Below are 21,615 nucleotides of genomic sequence, written 5' to 3'. Positions count from 1 at the left end.
TAAAAGAAAGTGGTTGGGGCTATGATAGCTTTAAAAAAATGAATGCATTAATTTTTGTACTTAGGATATATACATTTATAGACCAAAGATAATAATGTTTAAGTAGATGTTTCTGCATTCTAATTATATGGTCTCTTGTGTGTATACTATTGTTCAAAAGTCTTGGGTCAAGAAGATTTTTTGAAATAAGTATTTTCGAACACTAGCACTAGCTATTTATTTGATATACTGTAAAAACAGTAATATTGTGAAATTTTTTAAAATAATTGTTTAATATATTTAAAAATATATATTTGTTTCTGTGATAGCAAAGCTAAATTTTTAGTAGCCATTGCTCCAGTCTTCAGTGTCACGTGATCCTTCTGTTAAAGTTGATGCTCAGGAAACCTTTCTTATTAGTTATTAAGGTTTCAGAGTTCTTTGATTAACAGAAAGTTCTAAAGAACAGCATTTATTTTAAATAAAAATATTTTTTTATAAATTCAAATAATCCATGTTAAATAAAAGCTAAATTTTCATATACAGTACAAAAATTACTTAAAAAAAGTGCTTTAAAATATGAAGTTATTAATTATAACAATTATAGACCCCCCAACATCCCTTATATATCTATCTATCTATCTATCTATCTATATATATATATATATATATACACACACATATATATATGCATTTTACAATACAAATACATACGTTTTGCTGTTTCGTAAGTATATATATATAGATATAGATAGATAGATAGATAGATAGATAGATAGATAGATAGATAGATATTTAGATATATAGATATTTATAGATGGCAATACAGATTCATCACCCATGTGCGCAAGATATACAGTAGGTGGCGGTAATACACCTAAGAGGAGTGCGGTCATTGAACAAAAGTAAGAAGAAGAAAAATATATTAGAAAAGGAAGTGTCCTGACTTTACGGATAATATTTCTCTTTTCCAGATACGTATGTGACTAGTTTGGGCGCCGACCTTCTTAAATCTGAGCAGACTGAGAACCAACTATTTTCTTGAAAGCAGCGATAGCGTGATTTTACTGATTCTAGCGCCTGACCGGACTCTCGCTATAAAACGGCAGAACTACCAAATCAGCCTCGTATTATTTGCCTTTCAAAACGCGTTATAACGGGACGTTACGTTTTAAAGGCCTTATTTCCTGAGTTAATTTAACCGTTACCGTGTAGCTGCTTTAATTTAACCGTAAAACCACAGTATTTTATTCTAGCAGCTAACCGCACGCGCCGTACAATAATATAGCCGATAAATGTCTCGATGACAACGAGTGTATTGTAGTATTGAGAGCGTCAACCGCAAGCTACCGTGACACATCTGAGTCTGGTAGCATGTTCACTCGATGCTGAAGGAGATGTTTATACAGCACAACCTGCTGACGGATATTAGGTAGCTCACAACTGGATGACGACGCATCGAGGTCCGGTATGAAACACGACACATCTGCGCTTCAGTAATCGTGACTGGAGGCTCATGAGAGCCTTCATTATGTACCATTGCTGTGTCACCGTCCTGTCGATCATCCTCACCTCTCGAGACTGATATTCTTTGGCTTTTTAAAAACACTCGTGATCCACCAAGTGTTGCGCAATGGCGGGTGTCGGGGTCAGCGTGCAGCCGCGGGGTCACATGCCGTCTGCATCCTCCAACTCCTCGCCCACTGATCCTGATACCCGGGGCTGCTCAAACGGGGCCTTCATGGACTCCTTTGGCATCTTCCTGCAGGGCCTGCTGGGAGTGGTGGCCTTCAGCACCCTTATGTGTAAGTATAGGATAACTGTCTTCATTAAAGGAGTAGATAATCCCTCAGGCCATCCGAGATGTACATGAGTTTGTTTCTTGATCGGAACATATTTGGAGAACATTTCTTATTCACCAAATAGATCCTCTGCAGTGAATGGGTGCCAACAGCTGATTAAAAAAAACTTAAGTAATCCACACGACTCCAGTCTATCAATTACCATCTTGTAAAGTGAAAAGCTGCATGTTTGTAATAAAACAAATCCATCATGAAACAAATGGCACCCATCCAGTCATTTAATCCGCTTAAACGAGTCCCTTCAAACTCGCATTCCTCTGCCTCCACTTTTGAGCACTATGGCCTCATCTCAAAATCAATTAATCAATGATACATTGGACCAAGTTGTTACCCCACATTTTTTTTCAATAATCTGTTACACTAAATTGTATGTCATAATATGGATAAACCGATCTAATGGAGCTTGATCAATGTAGGTTGACTCATTAAAGACTTAAGGGTTTGGTCCCAGAATTGCGCAGGTCAAGGCATGTTTGTGATCATTCAGTGCAGTGCTGCACCTGCGTGCTCCCCAATGTCAACCTGACACAGTACCTTTAATTAAAAACACTGAGCACATTTAAAGGTTACATAATATTGGATCTTTGTTTTTTTTCTTGGCCACACCCTCTCAGATCTTCTTAACTTGTTTAGGTCATTTAAAGACCCCTGATCTTTGGGCATGTGTGTACTTGCATACACTTCTTACATGTCTCACTGACATGAAAGAATCTGTCATGATGTTCATACCAAGAACAATGACGTTTCAAAAAATCACTCTAAATATAGTGGAGTTAAAACTACAACGACACTGAGGAATGATATCATTGAGATCACTTTGAGCCTCTCAATTCACTTTTTGATTTATTTATTTTTTAAATCTAATTTCATTGACTAATAACTAGTGGATAATTTTGTATTTGTATGCATGAGAGAACTTCTCACAAAAATGAAGAATAGAATTTATTTAAAGCATGTTTTAAAGTTGAAGATAGATTTTTACTAGTTGTAATGTTTTTATGACCCATCAAGTGACCCAGAGATCACCTGATTCTAAGGTCTCTTAACTCAATAGTTAAAAAAAAACAATAAAACAGTTCAAAAGAGCAGGGTAATACAGAGGAATATAGGAGATGTGTGAAATTGTAAGATATGTGTCATTATCTCTCAGTGGTTGCGTGAGCTGTAATTGTAAAGAGTAAGAGATTGTGTTCAGGGGACACAGTTAATAGCTGTACACAAACAAACAGCTATTGTGTGAAACAGGCTGCGCTTTATTTGTGTGAACCATTGGGTCACGTTTGGAAGCTAGGGTGGCTGCACTAGCAGTTTCCACAGCCTAAAAAGCAGCAATTCTCACTTCTTCTTTTGAAGCAAAAATGCCAGCAGTTGCATTTGTTTTTATCTTTATAACTCAACTTTCCGATGCAGTGTACAATGTTTTTGTTGTTAGAATCTAAAAATGTATATAAAAACATAAGCATACAGTTTATGCATTCAGTGCACCTCTTTAAATGTATTTTTAGATATTTTGGTGGATATAAAGGGAAAAAATATATTGTTTAAAAAGAAAATGCCATTTATTAAAAGAATGTAAATAAGAAAACATCAAGTATGTGGTTTTGCAGTTTTTTATTATTTTTTTCTTGGGGAAAATTCATTTTGTTATGACAATTGCGCATTGTGTTTTGGTTTTGCATGTGAATGCAGAAAACTCTTTAAACCTGTGATACACAGTTCCTCATTCAGTTCTTCCTCTTTTGAAATGTTAAACTCATGTATTATTTATTGATCTCTGTGTTTTCGTAGCACTGTATCTGATAGAGCCAGCAAATAGTTTTTAGCATCAGTAGCACTACCTCCATTTGGCAGACATTATTGATCACCCCATTTTTCCTGCTTCCAGTGTGAAAGCTTGTGTTTCCTCTCCACAGTGAAACGCTTCAGGGAGCCCAAGCACGAACGGAGACCCTGGAGAATCTGGTAAACTGCCATTTTGTGTCATTAGCAAGCCCTAGATACTTAAACACATGCACGGTCAATGCTGCACTCTACTGACCTGAGATCTGACTAGCGGCCCTATGTAGCCCCTTTCCCCTCATTATTTAACGGTGAGTTTTAACGAGGTCTCCTCCCTCTCACCGCCCCCTCCTCCCCTTCACTTCTCTCAGGTTTCTGGACACCTCCAAACAGGCCATAGGGATGCTGTTCATTCACTTTGCCAATGTCTACCTGTCTGACCTCACAAAGGAGGACCCATGTTCACTGTGAGTCTGTGTGCGCGTTGTTGTTTCAATGTTTCCCACACATCGTTGTACTTCCCTTAGTGTTTGTGGCTGTGGTATTTACATATTTGTTATCAGCTGTGCTCCGCTGACTCCCTGTGTTGTTTTCCGTAGATACCTGATCAACTTCCTTTTGGATGCGACACTGGGCATGCTGGTGATCTATGGCGGCGTGAAGGCTGTTAGTGCTGTGGTTGAATGGAGACAGTGGGATTCGCTGCGTTTTGGAGAGTATGGTATGAACCTTAACATACATTTTTAGGAGTGAATTAAAATCTGGTGGGAACAGTGAGTTAATCATTGACTAGACACTTCCGCAGAGCTTCTTTATGTGAATGTGGCCTCATATAAAGAGGCAAGTCCTCAGACTCATGAATGGGAAATTGAATCAGCCCTTTTATTCCATATGATTGTTCAATTTGTTAAATGAATTAAATTAATTTGAAATTAGGATAGAAATCTTGTTCTTCATGGACTGTAATGCCTGTCTGAAACCAAACAATAAGTCTATTCAATGATTTAACAGTGTTTTTGTATAAAAGTTCCCTCCAAAAGAAAGTAGTCAGACCATCTTTCAAGGCACTGTAATGCAATTATGTTGAATTAATTTAGAGTTTAACACCAGTCTCATGTTTTGGTTAACCACTGAACTGCACATCTAGGGTTGAGGGATCTCAGTGGCATTGAAGGATACATTTATGATAATTGATGAACAGGAAATTGTTTTCAAGTAGTGATTCCTAACCTTTTTCACTCCAGCCCCCCATAACAATATTAAAAGACCCTGTGTTTTTATCTTTTATGTGATTTTACCAAATAAGTATCCTCAAAGATAGATAATTATGCTTTTAATATTTACATGACTTTCCAGGTCTAGGCTTCTTCATATATCCACAATTTTCAAGTGTGTGTTGGGTGGTGGGCTCATGAAATGTAAAAAAAAAAAAAAAAAAAAAGGAAAAATGTAATGCTTATTTTGTCTTATTTTAAAGTCATCTTGGGGTCCTCTTGGAGGTTTGCTGGGTATTCTTGGTTAAGAACCACTGTTTTGAAGTGTTGTATTTGCAATGTTTGCACATAGGTGAGCCGGTTCAGTGCAGTGCCTGGGTGGGTCAATGTGCTCTTTACATCCTGATCGTAATATTTGAGAAGGTCATGATCATGTTGGTCCTCCTTCTCCCACAGTGGAAGAAGGTCAGTCACGGTCCAAATACTAATGGATGTTTGTGGTTCATGTTTTGAACTGTTATGCTTGGAGAAAATTAGTTATCATCATGTAGCTTTACTAACTTGCAGTTAAGGAAAATTCCACCCAAAAATTGTAATTAAATTATGGTTATTTTAATTATTTGGTTTATGATGTATTTGACTGATGTTTGTGTGTGTTGGACAGCTGGCTACACTCAACCCTATAACAAACCCTCATCTGGAGCTAGCTATCGTCATGCTAATCGTCCCGTTTTTCGTGAACGTAAGTGAGACACCTTTTAATGTATAGTTACCATTCAGAAGTTTGGGTTTAGTATGATTTTTTTTAGTGTCTAATACTAATCAGGGATGCATTTATTTGATAAAATATACAGTAAAAACTGTAATATTATGAAACATAAGTTAAAATAATTGTTTTCTGATTTAATAAAATATGCAATGTAACTTATTCCTATGATTTATACATTTTGAGTAGTCATTACTGTAGTCCTCAGAGTAACATGATGCTTTAAAAATCATTCTGTTATGCAGATTTGTTTAGGAAACATTGTGCTGATTTATTTATTTTTGTCTGTGTGTAAACCATGAAAAACAATGTCAGGGTTCTTCAAAGGACAGAGTAAAAACATAAAAAAATGCATTTATTTAAAATAGAATTTGTAACATTATAAATTATGTAACATTATTTACCATCATGCATTCTTGCTGAATAAAAGTATAACTTTCAAAAAAATCTTACTGGACTCAAACCTTTAAATGGTAATTGCATCCCATTAGTTAAATGTTATGATTGCAATTTTTGTTTGCATTTTTTTATGTTGTGATTTGTATATATTTTTGCTATGTATTTGTACATAAATATTTGTATATTTCTCACTGCTTGTTTCTTATGTAGAGAAAATGTAGCTTACATGCTCTAAATCTTCTGTATAAGTCTATATGAAAGGTGGTTCTGTCATTGTTGCAACACATCTGTTTGTGTCTGAATGTTTGCCCCTGTTTGTGTGCGTATCCAGGCTCTGATGTTCTGGGTGGTAGATAACTTCCTAATGAAGAAGGGCAGAACAAAAGCCAAATTGGAGGAGAGGGTAGCAGAAAATGACCCTCGTGGCAGCAGCAAAGTGCGATATAGACGGGCATTGTCACACGATGACTCTGAATCAGAAGTAAGTTACTCTTACTGAGTCAATTTGATGTGAAAAAATGATGATGATGAAAAAAAGAAAAATTATTATTCCTATGTTTGTTAATTAAATAATATTTTAATTGAACAAGAATCGTTAGCAGTTATATGTGCCAAGCCAGCTACGCAACCTACCTTCGTGTCTGCCTGCATCTGTCTATCCAATATTCTGCCCTCTATCTATCTATCTATATGTATATCCATGGGTGCACATACATTTTTCAGTGTGGTTCACACACGAGCACCTGGAGATTTGGTTTGGTGTTCACACTGCATATAATATGTGACCCATTAAATAAAACTATACAAAATACAATTTGTAATAATTGAATAACTATTATTGCACACCACTTATGTGCATCCCTGTATATATCAGATCATTTTTAGAAATGAAGCAACTCCTACAAAATTTCTTGCCACAATACCTCTTGGGGTCCAGAAATATTCCACAGGGATTAGGACCCAAAACCTGAAAGGCTTAGCAGAGTGCACTACTTAGTTGCTGCAAAATCATCAGAGAGCTTTCTGTGTGAGAATGAGCATACAAAAACATTGCTTAACATTTTGACCCGATTAGCATTCTAAACTAACTTATTACTAATGTAGCTTATGGTTAACATTATAGTTGAAGAGTCACATTAGAAAGAATGGCAACTGGTTGGTTAGTATGTTAAACAATTAGCCGGCTAAGCTACCTCACATAAGTCAACACAGGCACAGTCAACTTTGGAGAGGTATTTCTTGGGAACGGTAGTAATTATCAAAAATCTGGTTTCCTCATTTCTGTGCAACTGGGTCTAAAGATAAACCGATAAGATTTTGGACAAAATCCAAACCAGATGTGTAGGCGGAGTAGTGAAAAAACATTTATCATTTAATAACATTGGAACACTAGGTCTAACTTTGTTCAGACTTCTCAGGTACCCAAAGGACATGCAGTCAATGATCCCTACCATTTTTATGTTCATCTGTCAAATTATTCAGAAGATTGCAAATTATGACTAAATTAAAAATGGTGGACCGGTAGTTCATGGGATCCAGTCAAAATTATTATCCTTCAATTTGGCAGGACTCAAGGAATCATGATTCAAGATCAAGATTTCTGACAAATGGTTTACAGTTATAAGCAAACATGTCAGTCTTTGGCATCTCATGACCCGTAGGTGGCACTGTTCCCAACTTTGGCATGTCCCCTCAGCCTACAGAGTTTAGTTTGAACCAATTTTGGCCTGAAATTAAGTTCATGACACCATAACTTTTAACCAAAATATTTAAAAAGAATTTCCAGTCGTTTCCGTGTGACTCTGTCCAAAGATCCTCTGAGCCAATTTTTGTATTAACGAAAAAAGCAAAACTGTACTATTTAAAATGGCCACTACTGTTATGGGTGGAGTCTTAATGGAAGCTATTAAATGAGATCAAAATTGAACTAAGCTTCATTTTTCTAAAATAAAGGGCTCAAAATTTATAAGCTTTAGAAAAGTTAATTTTTGAACCGGTGGTAGTGCCATAGAGTTGACTCTACAGACTCCAAAATTGGTCCAATCACTATTCATTACCATCTTTACAGTTGTGCCAAATTTCCTCACTTTCCCATTCCATTCATAGGGCTGCCATGGACTCACATTCAGTGGGAGTAATAATCATTACATAATTTTAAACCAGCACTGCTGCTGGTGCTCTTGTCTAAATGATTCAGTAAACCACTTTGACCCAGGTCACTCTCTGGGGGGAAATAAACACTTGTAATGTTAACATTTTTATTGGAAATTAAATTATTTACATGTTTAAACCACAGAATAAAACGTATTTCCATTAAACAAAATAACTGATGACATAAATAATACATTTAATTACATAAATAACATTATTTATGGAATGTATAAAACACTTATTAAAACAATCAACAAATGTATTGACATTTGAGATCTGATTCTAAACAGACTTGTTTTGGCAAGACACTCTTGCTTCTCCTTAAACATCTTTTAAATGTCAGAATTTATATTTTGGGCTTTCCTTTGACCTAGAGTGTTAAATTCAAAATCATCCCTCTACCCAAGTCCTAGATGGGACATCCCCCTTTTACATCTCCCTTTTTCCATTGTAGGCTGCACAGAATGTTCTGATTAACAAAACATCCATTAATGAACTTTTCAGTGGAAGACCGTTTTTGTTTTAGGCCGAATAGAACACAGTGTATGTGGTTTCCTAACATGCTACTAAAATTTCTTTATTTATGATGTTTGACCCAATAAACATCTCTTGAATACATGTATTTCCTTTGATAGTGTTAGATTTGAGACCAGGCATGTTGAGTGTGGCATTTCCATCCACATGCTTTATCCATGTCAAATATGAATTTGTAGACATGTCAGATGTTTTCGTCAAGTGATTATAGTACATCTTTCTCACTTTTAAAGAGATAAGTAGCTCAGTCAGTATGTAATGGAGAATATTACGAATTTAGGTTTACGAGGTGTATTCCACTTTTTAGTATAAGTTTTCAATATCATGTTGTTGTTTTTTTGTTGTTTTTTTAAGATAAGTTAAACACAGTCTTACTCTTTGGCCTCTTCCTCCTGTGCTGGTCAGATTCTGTTTTCTGCAGATGACGAAATGGAGGATTCAGATGGTGACGACGATGTACGAAGACTCACAGGCCTCAAGCCTGTTAAGAAAAAGAAGCACCGGCTGGGTATTCCAGTTTGAATTCAAATCAATTTAGACTTGAGGTCTCTCTCATTTACCTGAACATGGATCAGAAAGTGAGGGGCATGTAGACTAACTCGATCTATGATTTGTGGGGTAAAGGACCCATACTCTGGTAGACATACACGAGAGAAGCCTCCAGACATCACTAGAAAGATTTTTGCTACCCTATGTCAAAGGGTAGAACATAATATTTTCAGTCTGTCAAGGTTTTTTGTGCACATTCATAATTCTGTACTGCGGCTGCTTTGTCATGCTTAAAGAACGTGATTCTCCAGTGGATATACAACACACTTCATCTCCTCCTCGCATCTGTCCAGCCTTTAAAACTGAACAAAGCAATTCAAATAACATACTGACGTTGTTTCACTGAAATAAGTACCTTTAACCATATGCATGTGATTGATCACACTGACTTGGACGAACATTCAAGGTCAATCGAAGTCCATTCCAAAGCGTCTTTGTGAGTGTAGCTGCTGCAGAAAGTTTTGTTTGTGTCAACTATGAGGAAACTGTGCTAATAAATGTAACGGAATAACACTGGTCAGCAGTGTTATGAGATGGCATTACAATACAGTTAGTACAGTCTGCTTGCAATATGCGTTTTTAACCATTTGGCAGCAGACGTTCTGAAAAGGTAAGTAAATCCAGGGATGGTTGTTTCAGACCCCTGATTGGGATGGCTTGTCTTACTGTTTGACTTTTCAAAGTGTATCTGCCTCAATTCAGTGTCCGCTGTTTTCTAATTTTCCCTGTATTTATTTGTTGTTGTTTGTATGGCCTCTTAATTAAAGGACAGTTCATCCAAAAAAGTCAATTAAAAAATTTACTCGACCTCATGTCATTCCAAAACTGTATGTCTTTCATTCTTCTGTAGAACGTTAAGAACATTTTTTTTTTTAATGTTTTGTTTCTCACAGAAGAACAAAAGTCACAGTTTTTGAACAACATGAGAGTATAGTACATGCTTTTTTTTTGGGTGAACTGTCTTTAAACTTTCTGTTTTGCTACTTATTGCAGGGTAGATGTTGTGGTGCGAATGCTTCTGTAACTTTTTGCACAGTTTGGTGTTATGTTGTGGTATCTTTGTTGTATAACCTTCAAGTTTTATGTTTTTAAGCATTCCCCCGTTGCCTCTATATACTCAAGACACTGTCAAACTCTAAAGACTAAACCAGCAGTCCTTTCTTCCAAATGCTTTCTCTTCCACCTTTACACATTTCTGCTCTATGGAGCATTTGATTTTTTTATTCCAACACTAAAGCACAGATCCTTGTAGAATGATGCATTTGCACCATGCATTCTCTGCAAATATTTTAAACTTGAGACCGCTTATGTCGGATTCGTTTTTGTAATCTTTATTCTGAAGATGGATATAATGTGAAGAGGAAAATGCCTGTAGGTATAGAGTTGAAGTGAATGAAATTGGGAATACAGGACCAGTTGTTGTATCACTTGCATTGTCCAACTGATATTTAATGGACCAAGTTTGTGGGAGTACTTTTTGCACATGGTATGTGTTTGTGTTTTACAGGGATGAATTGAAACCAGGCCCTCTGGTCAGGCCTGCTGAATGAACAAGGTTACTGATAAAGATTTCGTCTAGATGGAAATATAACCGCCTTTCCCTCTTGGGGTATGATTCTGACTATTATTACAGAGCAATCTTGGTTACAGTTGGAAAATGAAACCAATTGGATGTGGAGAGGGGTGTTAAGTACTAAACAATATTAGATGATTAGGAATTACTGACAATTTGTGAACTTATGTATGCTTTTTTCAATAAACTGTATAAAAATGGCTATTTGTATGTTATTTCATGATCTGTAACTTCTCTTCTACATATTTTAAGAATTCGCAGAATCGTGACAAATGTTCATCTGGAGTGACAAAAGTCACATGAATTACGATATGACTGTTTAGACTGCAGTCACATTGCAAAACATCTGACCTTTATCGGATTTAGTACCACATGGAAGTGGCACAAATCGGAATTGAAATATCAGATTCCATTTGGTTTGTACTGTTCACCATCATGAGAAAAGATCTGCGTCATAAGATTTGGGCCACATTTGCCCACATTGTGAAAGTAGCCCAATAAAGTTACTGTTATTGTTCTTGATGTGAGCTTAAGTTTAGGTATATTCTGGATTTGACTGAATCATAAAAAGTGGGTGTTCAATACCAACATATAGCTGGTTGTGAGTTTACAGAACAACATCCCAAATTAAACATGGATAGACTTACTTTATGTCATCTTTAATTCTATTAGGCACGTGGGTGTCATCTGTTGGTTCTTCTGAGCTGTGTGTAGACCTCTCAGGGGAATCCTCCATGCGTGGCCTTTTAATTGGTGTTAAGGTAAATGAAGATTCAGATTTGATGGAAAAATCCTCATCAGAGCAGGGCACACTAGCACAATGACTCAAAAGATGTCTCACTTGAATGGCTGTTATTAAACCACATAAAAATTAAAATCAAACCAGTGAAGCCAAAACAAAACTGTTAAATCGCAAGTGAACTTTTAACTAAAAATGTTACCTTTACTTCTCCGTTTTGGCTTTTTTTGGGTGCGTACTGCTTGGACCGCAACGCTCTTCAGAAGCGGAGTATTACACTGGCAGCCCACCTCGCGTGTTATTGGCTGTTGGAAATATGCAGCAATACAGAAATAAAGCAATGTAAAAATCTTTCTATAGCTGTTCAGTTGTTAGAAAACAACAAAACCATGAACCACAGACATTTTGAACTTAAAGTTTACACATTTAAAAATGTTACCTGTAAAACCTTATCGCAGAAACTACAGTAAAGACTTATCCACTTTGTTTCTTCTATGAATGATATTGTGAGAAATGTTTCAGTGTTTTTAGACATAAAATGAAATACAGTGGTAACTGGTTTTGTTGTTGTTTGGTACAAACATTTTTTAAACTGTATTCTATTGTTTTCCACAGAACAAAAAGTCATAAACGTTTGTAGCGTTAGGTGAGAAAATTTAATTTTCATTTCACGGTGAACTGTCCCTTTAAATGCAAAAACACTAACATGATTGGTGGTTCTATACGTAAGCAAAGTACTTCCGGTCAGAGTGGGCGGTTCTTCGAAAGAATAAATTGCAATGTTAACTAAGCAGGCGCTACTTACCTTCTCTCTCTCTCTCGGTGCCGGACCACCGTTGTATATTGTCGGAACAGCCGTATCTATCAAGCTAAGAAAGTCAGCGAAGCCCATTTCGTACTGCTGTAAATTTGTGAAGCATTCTGGAGCGAAATGCTTTGCACACACCCGCGAGCTCTCCGATATCCCTCTTTCCTCAAAATGCAAAAATTCAAGACAACAGGCTCGCAACCACGGCAGCTTAGGGAAAGGGAACATGGTTTTGTGTGGATAACAACCCAAAACGCACCTTTTTACCATATCTGCCCGTCGCTTGCTATGCTAGTTCAGTGTTTGGAAATCCGACTCTTTTCCGTGGCGAGAACTGGTTCTTTTTTAACTGTTCATTTCAAAGAATCGGCTCTAAAGATCCAGTTCAAATGATTCCTGCGTCATGACGCTCTCACGTCACTCATAGCATACACGAAAGGTTGTTTCTGAGGCAAAGAGCTTAGTGATTACATTTTGATGAAAGAAGTGCAACGTCTAAGAAGCTTCTTAAGAAAACAATACTTACTCGTGCGGGAGGGGAAGCTCCTACAGTGTAAAGAGTCGGAACAGCCGTGTTTGCTAATGAAAGGTAGCACGTTATCCCAGCAGTAACCATCCCCAAATTGGTGAAGGATTCGTCAGAGAAGTGCCTGTCACATAGCCGTGAGCTGGCGCAAATAGCTCCTTCTTCGAAATGTATAAACTCCAGCCACTTTTTTCGTAACCAGTTTGTGGTTGGGAAACAAAATAAAGTACGTGCGTTAGAACAACCAAATACACACCGACGAACCATGATTAGAGTAGAGAAGAGCGATCATTTAGTGGGAGGGACATTCTCATTCTAGAGCGCATCTGATTGGACAAAAACCCGTGTAGTGCTGGATGACTCATCGATATTTTGTTCCGTTTTGCCGTAAACTTCTTGAATAGAGAAGCGACAGAAGTGATGATTTATCGTGTGTAATATCCATAGACAGTAAAAGAAATGAACACAGCGACCCCATTGGAACTCAATTGAGACAAGTGAAGCCCATTTTTAGCGTTTTTTAGCACTTCCGTTTCTGACGCGCAGACTCAAACTAAGCTTGATGACGTCAGCAACCTGTCTGACAGAGGTAAATCTTCTAAGTGGCTGTGCGTGCAAACTGCCATCGTTAATCTTGCAGAGACGGCAAGCTTGAGCGGGGAGTTCTTTGGCGTGAGTGAGCAGGAGTAAGTACTCTGATTAATTATTTTGTATAGTATTTTAAAATGTAACGCCAGTACGCCATATTAAGTTAATTGCCTGCGGGCTTCTCCTCCTGTCTGTACTGTAAAGGCGGTCGCACACCGGTAGAGAAGCGCCGCGCCGCGTCGCGCCACATGTAGGACAGCTCGAGGTATCGCACACCGGACGCGCACATTCTGCTGGAGCTCAATATTGAATCAAGTTCTGAGCAGCAAGATGAAGATGAGTTTTAATTCATTTATTATTATTATTATTTTAAATATATTATTTTAATTGATCATTGATGAGTTTTGAACGTTAATTAATGAAAAGAATCTGTGTTATAATTTAGTCTAGATTATCACTAGCTACTAGATTGCCATTAATCAATTGTTTTGTATTATTATAAGCAATTTTCAACATTTCTAATGCTGTAGCTACTAATACCGATTTGTTTGCTCAATAAAAACAAAGAAGCTAAAAAAAATTATATAGGTATGCTTATATCTTAACGTTTCTAAGGACTGTCACTGAACATTTTACCTCAGATCGAAAATTAGACATTCTTACCTGAAAAACCGATGACAAACGCGATCTTCCTCCACGTTTATGACTTCCTCGTGTTGTCTTTGAATATTTGAATCCGGGTATTTCCCTATGTCCTTGATTAGTTTGTCGTCTTTTGCGGCCCGCTACTCCGCTATTTAAATGACCTGAAGTGTGTTGTGATGGTTGTGACCTTGTAAATCCACTAGGTGGCTGCCATTGAGACTGAATGTAATCACGACAGGCAATATACCTATATATTTTGCGTAGCCTATGTAAAATATGTCTCAAGAGAAAAATAAAAGATTAAAATGACTACGTTTATTATACATTTAATTATATATGTTTACATTTTATTCAAGCTGTACAACTAATGTAGGTAGCCTAGTATTTTGCAGCAGTGGTATCTTGGTATAATGTATAAACAACGGTTTGAAACAAATATGATGTTATTTAATATAAAACTATGCAGATGGCGCTCTGTGGCGCGGCAGGAATTTGAACAGAGTTCTGAGTCGTAGCTGGGCGCCGCGGACAGACGCCGAATGGCGCCGCCGGTGTGTGTACACTCATTGAGAATAATGTGTTCGAATTTTAAAGACGTGGCGCGACGCGACGCGGCGCTTCTCATCCGGTGTGCGACCCCCTTAATGCGACAGAGAGTCGAGTGGTTATGACGCAATCGTTAGCCTATTTTTACAAAAACTGTTTCTACGGGGCCATAATGTAACACACATTGTCGTGTATCTTTAGAAATAAATAATGGACAAACTGAGTCTTTAAACGCCTCAGATGTAAAGTTATTCGCTGTCAAAGTGACGCCAAAATGAATGGGAGTCAATGGGAATGCTAACGCAAGTGAATTGTGCTGGATATTGAATCTATCTTTTTTATTTTGGTTAATGTATATGGTCATAACAATGCAAAACAAAATCAGCAGCTTTTTGCTGAGGTCTCTTCTTTAATTTGTAATTTCAAAAGATTATTCCCTACAGATATTGTCATAGGTGGAGACTTTAATGTTACACCTGATGAATCTCTTGACAGGCATCCACCTAAAAGTAGTTCCCCTCAACCAAACTCTATGATTACTAATTTTTGCAACAACCTTAAAGTACTGGATGTATGGAGAAATCTTAACCCTAACATCAAACAGTTTTCTTGGTTTAGACCTAATGCATCTAGTAAATCGAGGATTGATTATTGGTTAATTTCAGATAATTTGTTAATTTTTGTTAAGGATTGCTCTATTTCACCAGCGCCTCTAACAGATCACTGTGCTATTGTCTTGGTTGTTGAGCCAAAGACTAAGATTTCATATAAAAAGGGATATTGGAAGTTTAATTCTGATTTGCTTGAAAATGAAGGATTTTGTGCAAAGATAAAAGATTTAATTGGAGTCATTGAGAATAGTAATGATTTCAGTTCTCATAAAGCCAGATGGGAGTTTCTTAAATTTTAAAATTTGTGAATTTTCTATAAGCTATAGTAAAATGCTTTCCAAATTAAGAAGACAACATGAAAACAAGATTATAGTTGAGATTAATAAGTATTGCAGTAAAAATATATTAAATAGCGTTGAAAAAAGTAATTTTATTTCTCTTCAAACACAATTGGATAACCTGTATATCAAGAAAGCTAAAGGTGCATATATTCGATCAAAGGCCAAATGGATAGAGGAGGGAGAGAAAAGCACATCCTATTTTTGTAGGTTAGAAAAAAGACGGCAGTCTAAAAACAGTATTACATCCCTAATGGTGAATAATATTGAAAATACTGATCCTACAATAATAAGCAAAGAAATTCATAAGTTCTACAGTGACTTGTATTTATCTAAGTTTTTTCCAAAAGAGTGTGATGACTTCTTTGGAAAAATAATGAATTTTATTCCTAGAATTGACAATGAATTAAGAGATCTTTGTGATGCACAATTAGGTATGGAAGAACTCGATTTAGCTGTGCAGAAACTCAAGTCAAACAAATCCCCTGGTCCCGACGGCCTTACAGGAAATTTTTATAAATTTTTCTGGAATGATTTGAAAGTGTTACTGTTTAATGCTCTTACTGAATCTATTGAAGATGGATCTTTGTGCCCTACAATGAGTCAAGGCTTGATTATTTTAATTCCCAAAACAGATAAAGATCATAGATATTTAGATAATCTCCGCCCAATCACTTTGCTCAATAATGATTATAAAATCTTTACACATGTTCTTGTCAATAGATTGAAAGAGGGCATTAATGGGGTAATTAATGAGGTTCAATCGGGATTCCTTAAAGGAAGATCTATTCACAACAATGTAAGACTAGTAATGGATATGGTTGAATACAATCATTTGATAAAGGATGATGGATATATTCTTTTCTTAGACTTTAAGAAAGCCTTCGACACGTTAGAACATAGGTTTTTATTTAAAGCTTTAGAGCACTTTGGTTTTGGTCAACATTTTATCAATATTATAAAAATTCTCTATAAAGATATGAACAGTTCCATTTCTCTTCCTTACGGTACTTCGCAAAGATTTCCTATTAGTCGTGGAATTAGACAGGGCTGCCCTCTATCCCCTCTTTTGTTCATTTTGGCTGCAGACATGTTGTCTACGTTAGTTATTCATGATCGAACTGTACAAAAATTAAATCTATTTGATAAAAGTATAGCAATCAGTCAATTGGCAGACGACACTACGTTATTCTTAAAAAACAAGGATCAAATTCCTCTGGCTATTTCCTTAGTTAATACCTTTTCTAATGCATCAGGACTCCATCTAAATTTAAGCAAATGTGAACTTCTTGCCCTACATCAGAATGATATCACTTGTTTGCATAATATTCCGGTTAAAAATAAGGTGAAATATTTAGGCATTACAATTACCAAAGATCAGAAAATTTGTACGAAAGATAATTTTGAAAATAATCTACAAAAAGCAAACCGAATCTTAAATTGCTGGTTACAAAGAGACCTTTCAATTTTTGGTCGAATTTTATTAACCAAAGTCGAATATTTATCCAGACTGATTTATCCAGCTCTTTCTTTAGCTCCCCCCGCAAATTTTACAAAAACATGTTCCCAGAAAATGTATAATTTTATTTGGAGGCAAAAAGCTCATTATATTAAAAAAGCTGACATTGTTAAATCTTATGAACAAGGTGGTTTAAATGTGATTGAATTTGAAAACATGAATATTGTGTTAAAACTCAAATGGCTAAAAATGTTTGTATGTAATGAAGATAGTTTTTGGTTTACAGTTCCTTCAGCTTTGTTTAAAGAATTTGGTGGAATACAATATTTGCTCAATTGTGATTTTGATTTATCGAAACTCCCAGTGAAACTATCAACATTCCATCAACAAGTTCTCTTATTTTGGAAATTGGCACATACACACAATTTTACTCCTCATAATGTTTCTATTTGGAACAACAAATATATATTGCACAGGAACAAATCTTTATGTTTTGAGAATTGGTTAAGCAGAAGTATATGGTCGGTGAAAGATCTAATGGATGAAAAAGGAGAGCTTTTAGACTATAATGCTTTTACATTGAAGCATGGATTTACCTGTCACCCGAAAGAGTTTTTCACTGTCATTAATGCAGTACCTTCTGGCATAAAAATGCTAATGAGATGCTCCCTTTCTTATGCTAAAGTTAAGCCAGTTCTTCCCACTTTAGTCATTGGAGATATTAATTTTAAAAGTGTTAATTGTACTAACAAATATATTAGACAGGTCGTCTTAAGAACATATTATCCCTGTCAAATTAAAAGAAATAAACTAGATCACATGTTTAATAAGAATACTGTAATATATCTTAGAACAGATTATTTGAGTTTTCCTATTCCTCCTAAAGCAAAAGAAACGCATTTCAAAATCTTAAATGAAATTTATCCTTCTAACAAATTCTTAAATCAAAAATTTAATATAGATATTGTCCCCTGTTTTTTTTGTAATAGTCTTTCTGAAGACACTGATCATATCTTCTTTACTTGCAATTTTTCCAAAATCTTCTGGATATCAGTTCAAGACTGGTTGATAGAAAAGGAGGTGGTTGTTGATGGTTTTGTTTTCACTTTACAACATATCTTATTTGGAATTCCCAAAGACTGCTGTGCTCATTTTTATTTGATCAATAACATTGTTATATTGGCAAAATATTTCATGCACAAATGTAGATTTTTTAAATCCCTCCCACTACTTATTGTGTTCAAAAATGATCTAAAGTGTTTTTCTAAAGCCCTTGAGAGAATGAGAGGTAGGAGTGCGATGAAACTGATTGATCTTTTGATTTCATATGATTTGGTGTAATATTGCCCCTTAATCTAATTTAATTTAATTTTTATTTTATTTTATTTATTTATTTTTTATACCCTATCTGAGATGTAAGATATGATTTCATGCATGTCTATTTTCTTTGTCTTTTAAGTAATTTTTAGCTAATTTGTGTCAAGCCTTTCATTTCGAATGTTTTACATATTGTAGTATGAATACATTTGCCTTGGTTGTGTATATAATTTTGTATTCAATAATAATAATAATAATAATAATAATAAAAAAAAAAAATGCTAACGCAAGTGAAGTTCTGCTACAAGATGGCGGCACGCGGCCGACTTCCTTGCCGCCTGGTAATGTCGCACTTATATGTTGTGCATACTACAGCGCGGTGATTGGATTGGATTGAAAGAGCTCTTTCTCAAGAAGAAATGCGTAAGTCCTGAAAATCGAACCCACAACCTTAGGGTTAGGAGTCAAGCTCTCTATCTACTAAGAGAGTTTGAATCCTAACTATAGCTATCTATCTATCTATATATATATATATATATATATATATATATATGTGTATGTGTGTGTGTGTGTGTGTGTGTGTGTGTGTTTTTTCTGTTAAGATATCTGCATTTTACTTGATTATGATTTTCAGGTACTTTATACACCACTGCTTATTACACAACATTTCACCACAAAAATATTTAAGGCAAACGAATTAAGACGAAATTTTTTTAAAACCTTACCAGTTTGTTAGTTATCTTATAATCAGCGTACATAACAATCGTAGCAAAATGGCAGCAGCTGCGTTTGAATGAAATGAGAGCGAGTTCGCGATACCAGGATGACCTAATTAAATAATTGTACACCATTTTGAATCGTTTTAATATTTTATTAGCTAAAAAAAACGCAAAGCTTCCACCAAGAAGAAAAATTGTTCAAGCAAGTGTGCTGTGCGACTGCTGTTACCCGGATGAGCCTGTGTTGTTATAGGGATAACATACCTCGGAATGTCGACTCGCGACTGACCAATCAGAATCAAGTATTCCACAGAGGCGTGTAATATGTATAATGGAATGTTATGGTTTGTACAAAACAACTCAACACTCTATGGTTCAATTGAGTAAGCTGAGTAAGCTGTACAGTAATAGATTGCTGACATTACCCATCTGAGGTGAACTCAGCAGATCAGCTTCAAAGAAAATGAAGTACAATAGCGTTGAATAAAAGCTATACTATATGTGTGTGTGTGTGTGTGTGTGTATATATATATATATATATATATATATATATATAGTACAACATTACTGATTTTACTGTAAAACAAATCTGATTTAAATAAATAGATTTGAGACAATCATATATACTGTATCAAAAACCCTTTGCTTTTCACAATTTTGACCTGTAGCAACAAAATGGATTCTTTCATCGACACGTCACTGATCTGTGAAGGATGTGAGGGTGGTTTGTCTGTAATGTGTTCAGCTGTTCATAGTAGTCATGCTCAGAAAGAGGCTTTCTGACACTGACTGCAGTGCTAATAATATATAATGATAAGAGAGTGAGGGGGGATGGGGGTTACACCGAGCTGGTAACAAGGGTATAAAAGAGCCAGGACGAAAAGGAGACAAAGTACACGAGGCGCCAACTTGTTCAGAAACCAGACCCGCAAATATACAGAATGTCTCAGGTATGACAGTATATCTATTCAGTCAGCAGATTAGAAATTAAAGTGTGTGTAATGATTTAAGTGCTAACTATTATGAGTATTTCTTTTTTAAAACGATATTTCTATTAGCCAGAGGTTAAGAAGAAGAAGAGGCCAGTTGTAAAGGAGGAGGACCTGAAAGGAGCCCGCAGTAAACTGGGGTTGAAGGGAGAGGTCAAGAGCAAAACATACGAGGTCATGGTGGAGTGTGGTAAGTTTGTCATATTTGGACCGTAAATCAACAGATTAGCTATTATAGTTTAGATAAGAACAGGGGATTGTCTTTTTGAAAATGATGTACAGGAATGTAATAGCTTTTAATAGGTTATCATATATTTTGATCGTAATACAAAGATTAGAAGACTTAAGAAACCTTCTACGGTGTATTGTTGTAATACTTCAATATTGTAGAATACAATAATAATAGTAAAGTTATTATATACATTAGTTGTATATAATGGATTATCAGGCTTCCTGTATGTTTTTGAAGGTCAATTTAAAACCAAGTAAAGAAAATTAAGGAATAAATGAAAGAGCCATAAATGTTTTGTAAATGTAATGACATAGCTTAACTAGAATATAGAAATAAATTTTACTCTACCTTTTGATCATGCTGTAAAAAGCAATGTCCCTTCCTCAACAATCTGTGATTCAAATAAGAAGAAATCTGCCAGTGGGTTCAGAAAAAATACACTTAATTTACACGGGAAAAAAGTTTTCACCTCAACCCACAAAAAATCCCTAAAATCAGACTCTTGTGTTTTTTCTGTTGTGTAGAGCGCATGGGGAAGGTGGCGCCATCTGTTTTCAGTGGAGTAGGATCTGGAAGCGAGACAGTGCTTGAGAAACCCAAGCCTCCATCAGGAAGCGTGTTTGGCAAATGAGTGCAGAATGGACAAATGGACTCTGGGTTTTAAATGTATGTCCATGAGCACAGAGTATACTTTTGGCATCCACATCATGAATTAATCAACTTTACTTTTTGAGTATTTGTGTCGCATATTTGTAAGTATTAGTGTATGGGTTTTTTTATACTGTTTTTTTGTTGCTAAACATGTTGCACTTGTAAAAAATTCCATTGCTAAAAATGAGTCACCAAGTATGGTCTCTCTGTCATGCCGCATACAAACATGTCTTTCATTTCAATCCATGTGAACAAATATTAATTGTTGCTTGTGCAAATTTGAGAAAAGAGGGTGGAGTACAAATGGAAATAGGTGCTCATTAAAGGATGTAGTCATCCAAAATGTCATTTTCAAGTTTGGGTTAAAATTCTATGGCTTTTAATTAGTACATCCATGAGACCATTTCAACAACACCAGTAAAGCAAATCCACAGCTGCATGAAATTGCATGGTGTTTTGTCAGGGAGATTCCCATCATTTGATAAAGTGACAAAACAACATGAAAGACACAAAGTCCAGCTGTAAATTAATTTATCAGATATTTTGCTATGACCTGGATAAATAAAAATCTTCCTGCTGCGTAATCTTTGTCATTTACCCAGCAGTTACTTGCACAAGGATTAACAGATTTTTTTTAATAT

General features: G+C 35.8%; 2 protein-coding genes and 1 long non-coding RNA gene across 4 annotated transcripts; 2 read left to right on the top strand and 1 right to left on the bottom strand.

The window, feature by feature from the left end:
- The first annotated feature begins 877 nt into the window (after positions 1–877).
- LOC132126059 (store-operated calcium entry regulator STIMATE-like) lies at positions 878–11,006 on the top strand. Of its 2 annotated transcripts, none has more exons than XM_059537069.1 (8): positions 878–1,784; positions 3,755–3,803; positions 3,992–4,087; positions 4,220–4,341; positions 5,187–5,299; positions 5,499–5,576; positions 6,331–6,480; positions 9,090–9,251. In XM_059537069.1, exons 1-8 carry the CDS (start codon positions 1,613–1,615, stop codon positions 9,204–9,206), a joined length of 897 nt encoding a protein of 298 aa, XP_059393052.1. In that variant the 5' UTR covers positions 878–1,612; the 3' UTR covers positions 9,207–9,251. The 2 variants fall into 2 exon arrangements, with proteins under 2 accessions (XP_059393052.1, XP_059393053.1); XM_059537070.1 differs by lacking the exon at positions 9,090–9,251 and adding an exon at positions 10,741–11,006 and having other exon boundaries at positions 880–1,784.
- LOC132126061 (uncharacterized) lies at positions 9,041–9,374 on the bottom strand. The gene is made up of 2 exons (XR_009427358.1): positions 9,245–9,374; positions 9,041–9,165 (listed from the first exon to the last, which is right to left on the bottom strand). It is a non-coding gene; the product is annotated as an uncharacterized LOC132126061 (long non-coding RNA).
- Positions 11,007–19,900: 8,894 nt separating the features above from the next.
- Positions 19,901–21,558, top strand: LOC132126060 (musculoskeletal embryonic nuclear protein 1-like). Its single transcript, XM_059537071.1, has 3 exons — positions 19,901–20,052; positions 20,161–20,281; positions 20,848–21,558. The coding sequence occupies exons 1-3, from the start codon at positions 20,044–20,046 to the stop codon at positions 20,952–20,954; spliced, it is 237 nt and encodes a 78-aa protein (XP_059393054.1). The 5' UTR covers positions 19,901–20,043; the 3' UTR covers positions 20,955–21,558.
- The last annotated feature ends 57 nt before the right edge of the window (positions 21,559–21,615 follow it).

This window comes from Carassius carassius, chromosome 44 (genome assembly GCF_963082965.1).
Source record: "Carassius carassius chromosome 44, fCarCar2.1, whole genome shotgun sequence".
Taxonomy (NCBI): Eukaryota; Metazoa; Chordata; class Actinopteri; order Cypriniformes; family Cyprinidae; genus Carassius; species Carassius carassius.
Note: the sequence above shows the minus strand (reverse complement) of the source record. Positions and strands in the feature narration are given on the sequence as shown.